This window comes from Pteropus alecto, unplaced genomic scaffold (genome assembly GCF_000325575.1).
Source record: "Pteropus alecto unplaced genomic scaffold, ASM32557v1 scaffold125, whole genome shotgun sequence".
In the NCBI taxonomy this organism is placed as follows: Eukaryota; Metazoa; Chordata; class Mammalia; order Chiroptera; family Pteropodidae; genus Pteropus; species Pteropus alecto.
In genome coordinates this window covers 8438829-8445766 of record NW_006436888.1, presented here as the reverse complement: position 1 = coordinate 8445766, position 6938 = coordinate 8438829, and the positions used below count along the sequence as shown (strand labels likewise).

At 50.5% G+C, this 6938-nt stretch overlaps 1 protein-coding gene across 1 annotated transcript; it reads left to right on the top strand.

Moving 5' to 3' along the window:
- Positions 1-196: 196 nt before the first annotated feature.
- Positions 197-6297, top strand: PHF13 (PHD finger protein 13; the record flags this gene model as incomplete). The annotated part of the gene is made up of 4 exons (XM_015591425.1): positions 197-436; positions 1285-1386; positions 2677-3211; positions 3703-6297. Coding segments are annotated over 4 exons (1104 nt in total), but the record flags the coding sequence as incomplete, so codon positions are not given.
- Positions 6298-6938: the final 641 nt, after the last annotated feature.

The following is a 6938-nucleotide window of genomic DNA, read 5'->3' as shown; positions in this document are numbered from 1 at the left end:
CCGGAGCCCCGGCTCCTGACCCACTTCTGCACGTTCCCCGCCGAAATAAAAGTTCTTCCCAGGAGTTTGAGGGCCGAGGGCTGCGGCCCTCCCACCCCCGCCGGAGGGAGGGCGGTCAGCCGTTCCCGGGGGTGGAGGCGGGATCGCCCCTGCGGAGGAAGCGCTGGCTCCCGCGCTGAGCTTGGTGCTCCGCTAACCTGCGCGCCCCTCGGCGCCCAGCGGCGGAAGGTCGGGGGAGAAAGTGGATTGCTGGAACCAAGTTGAGAAAATAAGAGGGGCGCCCTTGGAAGGAAAGCTGCGGGCAGCACGCGGGGCCCCCGCCGCTTTCTCGACCCTGATTCCGGGAAGGCTGGGCTGGGCTCAGGAGTCTCCCCTGCCTTCCCCGCTTTCAGCCTGCCAGGGCACTGGGCACCTAGGCTCTGGAGATGTTAGCCGAGTACGTAAGGATGGGGTTGGGGGCAGTGAGAAAATGCTTAGAGAAAACCTCAGTAAATATGTTTGTCGAGTGGACTGAAATAAAGTACGGTTGATTTGCTCAGTAGCACATAAAGGTTCTGTCTACTTGAGCTATTTTCTTTAGGAGAAAATTCGTTCTTGTCGAGAGCATTTCTAGATTGGGGACGGGACACAGAAACCAAAATCTCTAGTAGTCAATCTTCAACGTGCAAATAAAACTGGCAGGAGTGTTTCTGGTTCACTTTCTGAGTCGGGGTACATTGGGGTGCCTGGCCCCCTGGATGTTGGAGCAGTGGAGGGACTAGCAGGCAGTGCCTTCTCTGGGGGAGAGACCCGGTAGGAGGAGGGGTCAGGCGAGATTCAGCTCCAGGGTCCCAGACCCGAGTGAGCTCTGAAGGATAAGAAGCAGTTGACTTTTGAAATCATTTAAAGTGCTTTAGTTACTGCTGCGGCAGCAGTTTATTTTCATAATGGAAAATCTGTAGCAAAAAAGTAGTTATTAGAGGTCCTGATAAGCCTGCAGAAACAATAGATAATGTCAGAAAATGCCACATGAGCGCCAAGAAATAGGTTTTGGACACGCTTTTATCTTCCAACCAGTTTCCCAGTATTCTTGGCATAACATCATGACAGTCCTCTCTTTCAACCTCTGAAAACTGTTACTGCTTGACCCAAACTTACCTTATCTCGTTTCTAGAGTGTCGTAAATCTGACAACGTGTTTTTCAGTGGCTGACAATAAAAGTTCCAGCTTGCTTAGTTTTGTTTCCGTGATTCTACCTACAAGTGTCTCCTCTCAAAGACACCCCGTTTTCTCGTCCGCTAACAGGAGTACTCCCCAGGTTACAAGAGGCGCAGGACCGTGGAGGATTTCAACAAATTCTGCACCTTTGTCTTGGCCTATGCCGGCTACATCCCTTATCCGAAGGAGGTAATCTTCAGCATTTTGGAGACCTTTCTTGCTGGCAGTGAACCCAGAGTGTCTGACAAGGGGGTTGTGCGGGAGGACTTCAGACTGTGGTTGGGCAAATAATCTTTCTTGGAAACTTAGACCCGCTTGGGAAGGGGTTCCTGAAACTGATAGAAAATGCAGGCTTGTCTAGAAATGGTTTAATAAACTTTTAACAGTTTGCTTGAAAATAACTATTTGCTACATGCCTGCTTTTACTGGCCAGTAGTAATTGAGGCTTATTATGGTCGGGCAATGTTCTTGGCTGTTATAATGCTATGAGGTAGGTACCATTATTGTCTCTATTTTGAAGCCGAGGACTTGGGCACAGGTAGGAGCACCTTGCCCTGGGTCACAGGCTAACGAATGCTGGAACCTGGAGTTCAACCAGATGGTTGGCAGGGTCCACACTGCCTTGTCTGGCCAGCAGCCTTCTGGTAGCTGTGCACATCCCATTACAGAATCTGCAGGGACTTTGGCCAAAATCCCATGTAATCTAAGGGAATTTTTTTTTTCCTTTGCTCAGAAATGGGCAGAACTGTGGACCAGCGTTGCCATGGTGCTCAAAATTCAGGGGCTTGGTATATATTGAGCAAGGCTGGAAAGAAAGGACTCTGGTACTTCCAGGAGGCTAGATCCCAGCATTGGCTTGTCCTTTGCACTGCTATCTAGGTGGATCACGCTTGCTTTGTGCCACGTAGAATGTTGCCACGATTTGCAAATTAAATTCTTAAATGGTCTGAAGGAACCATGGAGTTTCGCTCACTGCTTTGGGGCAATAATTACCTATTTCGATTTTTGCAATATTTTGAGATGTCTAGTTTTCTAAAAAGGAGTGTCAGGAAATGCTCAAAACTGATTTAAATTCACTTAGTTAAAAAAAAAAAAATATGTCCTGTGGAAGGACAGGTGGAGGGAGGTTTTGCAGTCAGGGACGGGTGAGCGGGTCGGAGAGGGTGCCTTCGCCCCTCCCACAGAGAGTGCGAGCACACGCTAAGTCCCCGGCTCTGGGACAGAGCCAGGGGTTCCGCAAGGGCAGCAGGTCCTCTCCCCAGGGTTTACGTTCCATCTGGAAGGTCTCAATAAGGCACAGATGACACCGTTCCTAAAGAATGAAGCTGACGAGACCTGAGAAGCTTAGGTCGCGAGAGCGCATGTCTGCAGCTCTGACCCGGCCAGGGGTGCTGCGAAGCTCTCTGCTCGGGCCAGCTCTTACTCCTGGGGACCGTTTGAAATAATGAGAACCCGTCACCTTTGCCTCTGTTCTTTCAGGAGCTCCCTTTGAGGGGCAGCCCCAGCCCTGCCAACAGCACCGCTGGTACCATTGACAGCGACAGCTGGGACACTGGTTTCACTGACATCTCGTCCGCGGTGCCCTTGCCAGTCTCTGACCACTGCTTTGGCCACCTGCAGCCCACCCTTCTGCAGCGAGCCAAGCCCAGCAACTTCCTGCTGGACAGAAAGAAGACCGACAAGTTGAAGAAGAAGAAGAAGAGGAAGCGAAGGGACAGTGACGTCCCCGTGAAGGAGGGTTACATGGGCAGCTTGCTGAAGCTGGAAACCGCTGATCCATATGTAGGGACCCCCACGAGTCCTCCCCTGCAGGATATCCCCCAGGCCCCCGGCGACCCCTGCTCGGGCTGGGACTCCGACACTCCTTCCAGTGGATCTTGTGCCACGGTGTCACCAGATCAGGTCAAAGAAATAAAAACTGAAGGCAAACGGACTATCGTCCGGCAAGGAAAGCAGGTGGTGTTCCGGGATGAGGACAGCACCGGCAACGACGAGGACATAATGGTGGATTCAGGTGAGTGGCCCCTGAAGGACAGCCACGCGCTCGCTGGCTGGTGGTCAGAGAGTGACAGGAAGCAGGAGTCTCTGAGCGGTCCCTTCCTTGCAGTATGACAGCAGTGCGCCCCATCTTTAGGGAGAAAGGTGCGATAAGGCAGATACTCAGATGTTTAGGGAGGGGTGATGGCAGCTAGAGACAGCTGAGATGCCAAGACAGACCTCGAAATGTAGAAACGTAGCTCACGAGCGCACATGTCACGGCGATTCCTGGGACCACGTGTGTCGGTGCCCTTCGGCGTGGTTACTGCATTTTCAGGGAGGGGAGCGGCACCCTTAAGTCAAAGTGGAAATTGGTTTCATTTGTTGAGGATCAAGTTGCACAGCAGTTTAGCTGCTTTGTCCCGTTGGCGGGTGGCTTTCCTAACGGAGAGGGTCGTGATGAAGTGGGACCCTGACAGAGAGGGGTCTGAGAGGTTTTTTTCCCTCTTACGTGTTTTCTCCTTTCAGATGATGACTCCTGGGACCTCGTCACCTGCTTCTGCATGAAGCCATTTGCTGGCCGCCCCATGATAGAGTGTAATGAATGCCATACCTGGATTCACCTGTCTTGTGCGAAAATCCGGAAATCCAATGTTCCGGAAGTGTTTGTCTGCCAAAAGTGCCGGGACTCCAAATTCGACATCCGCCGTTCCAACCGTTCCCGAATGGGCTCCCGGAAGCTGTTTCTGGACTGACTGCTAGTGAGCGAGGAGACCGTGGACGAGGAATCGGAAGGGACGATTGGGCTTATTGGCCTCTCTTATTAGTTGAGCACAGAACTCTCAGCTCTGGTGCAGGCAGACCCCTGCCATTCAGGTGCCTAAGCAAAAGGACAGGCTGTCCGAGGTATAAACTGTTCATAGCCTGTGACTGAATAAAATCCTTGTTGGCCAAAGCTGCTGCCAGAGCTGTGTTCCCTGCAGTGGAGGTGGACTAAACACCCAAGTACAGTGGCTTTGGTTTAGCTGAAAATGAGGGTACGTGGTGGTTGTGAATTCTTGCTGTCGTTGTTAACAAACTCCCGCTGATTGGCACAAGTGCTAGCTGTTATTCCCGCTTCCGCCGTGTTGGGGAGTGATGTTCCGTTTCCCCGGCCTGTTAACGAACAGCCATATGTGCAAGCTTTTTCTCGAGTGTAAGTCTCCTACCATAAGTGTCTGTACAGCAGCCCATAAGGCTGCCCCTCCTTTAGTGGTCGCCCTCTCCCCTGCCTTGTTACTGCTCTGTCCCCGGCGCTGCCCGCTGGAGTCCTCTGGCCTCACTCTTGAGAGGAGCCTGGGGGCAGGGGGTGAGCTAGTGATCCCTAAGTTTTCTTCTGTTTGTTAAAAGGGACTATGTGTGGCTCCTGTGTGGAAAGGGGGTTGGTTGGGGGGTCGAGGTGGCCCGTGTTCATAACTCAGTTTCCTGTTTTGCACGATGTAAAAAAAAACCCTGTCTTTTTTGCACGATATAGCCAAAAGTCTTGGCAGATTTCTGCCTGGGTGCCCTTTCCAGTTGGCATATGGGGCCCTGGGGTGCCCATGCAAGCTGTTTTCAAGCGAGGGGGCACTTTGGTTCCCTCCTCGTCCCTTCCCCTCACTTTATTCCAGTAGCAACATAAAGGTTAGGCAATCCCTGGGGAATGGCGTTCCTCTTTGTAATGGGGAAAAGAAAGATGGGGAGGAAGGCGTTTCCCATGATTCTTTGTTTCCCCTCCTGCTTTCACGGGCCAACGCTAGGACTTGAAGCCTTTTTTTGGTTTGAGTTAGTGAGTGAGAGAGATGGTAACGGTCTCCAGGTATATACCATTGAACTGTGCGGAGTTCCTTAGATCTGGACTGGAAGACCCTGTTCGGGGCCAAGTCTGAAGAAGCCAGGGAGTTTGCACCTAAAGCCCTGGAAGGGCTTTGCTCCAGGGCAGTGCACTCAGGGACACTGGTGGTTCTGGGGCCCGGAGGTGGCAAGGACTTCAGCTTTGTCTGAAATTGATGTTGCTTCTTAGCAGTCCAAATACTTGTTCTCAAAAATGTTATTTTTTGTAAATCGATGGGTGTGTTTTCATAACCATTGTTTCTTGTAAAGCATGAAAAGGGAAGAATGCCCAAGTTTGTCCTTGTTTACAGCAGGTTGGACCCCCAGTCTCCCTGAGGGGGCTTCTCCATGTGGCCCCTTCATGTAGGGCCCCCAGGTGGCTCCCCTCCACATTCTCTCACCGAAGCACCAAGGGTTTGAACCGTAATTGGCTAATCAGAGCCCATATTTTGTCCTGGTGTCATTTATGCTTGACCAGCCAACTGCCTTTTTTTTTTTTTTTTTTTGGTTTTTAATTGTTCCTTTTAACACAAAAATAGAAATAGTTTCTGAAACCCAGTTTATTGTGAAGATTCCCAAGAGAGACGTTCTGCTGTAGAAAGAAATAGTAAGAAGCTGGCTTAGAAACAACTTTACCCCCAGACAGCTGTCTGGCTCTGACTTAGGGCAAACGTGCAGGAAAAGTTGTTGAGGAATTTGCCAAAGATCTGCCCCAGGACATTGTCTAGTGTCTTCACGAGAATAGCCAAAGTTCCAAGTGTTTTTCTTGGTTTTTCTTTTTCCCCCCCCACAAAGTTTTACAAGTGCATTTAAGAATACGTGTGGTTTTAGGGTAGAAGTGCCGATGCTGGCGGATTGCTATATTGCTCTTAGAAGGTTCAATGCCTGGTGACTCCTGGAAGGCTTTTGATAGTCATCTCGATTTCTGTTTCTTCATTTCCTTTTTGTTCTTTTAACAGGTCTATCCCTGTGGGTGGTGTCTAAGAAGTCAAGACACCTTGGTTTTTGTGTTGATTGAGCTGGGCAGCTGCAATCAGCTTTATGCAAATTAGGCATGGCCCATCTAGGGGCTCCTGGTTGGTGGCTAATGAAGTGAGGGGAGGGAAAGATGTCACCCCAAAAGTAGGCCCCTCCCATTGGCTTTGGCCAGGCCAGACACTTAACATCGTTTACATGGTTCTGTGTAATTATAAAGTTTATGTGTATAAAGCGAAGCTGTTTCTGTGAAACTGTATATTTTGTAAATAAAGATATTGCTACTTTGAAGTTCAAGTCTCGCTTCAGGTGTTTGTGTTCTGTGCTGAAGAATAATTGCGGTGCTTCTCCCTCCATCACTTCCCCTGAGCTGTGACCATAAGAAGACTTGGGAAGTTAAAGTCTGAGTTTGGTTTACCAGGATGGAAAATGCCCACAGCCCTTAATACACTTTCCTAATAAATCCTCCAGAAACAAACCACAGTGTGAATAGTCACGAATAGCTTTCAGTTTCATTAAATTGTAGATGAGCTTAAACCCCTGTGAGTGCTTAACCTGCTTTGTAAAAGCTGCGACCTCTGAGGTACTGTCAGCAGGACGAGGATCTCCTGGGGGTGCACCTTCCACCTCAGGGTTCACAGTGCAGTGCCTGAGCCTGTTCTATCAACTGTGTCTGCCTAACTAATCTGGGACCAACTGGTATCTCTACTGACATTCCGGCGGCCAAAATCTGTTTTAGCACCTCCTAAAATCCTGAAAGTGCTGGCCAAGTTGGGCGTCGAGCCTTTCTCTGGTTCCAGTTGTCCAAGGCTGTTGGTGTAAATTTTGGGGGCCCCAAAACAAGGAAGTGAGGGCGACTGGCTTCAGCGAACTGGGTCGAAACCGGAGCCGCTCCGACTCCGGGGCGACGCGATTCACGGGTACCGCGCAGCAGAGCC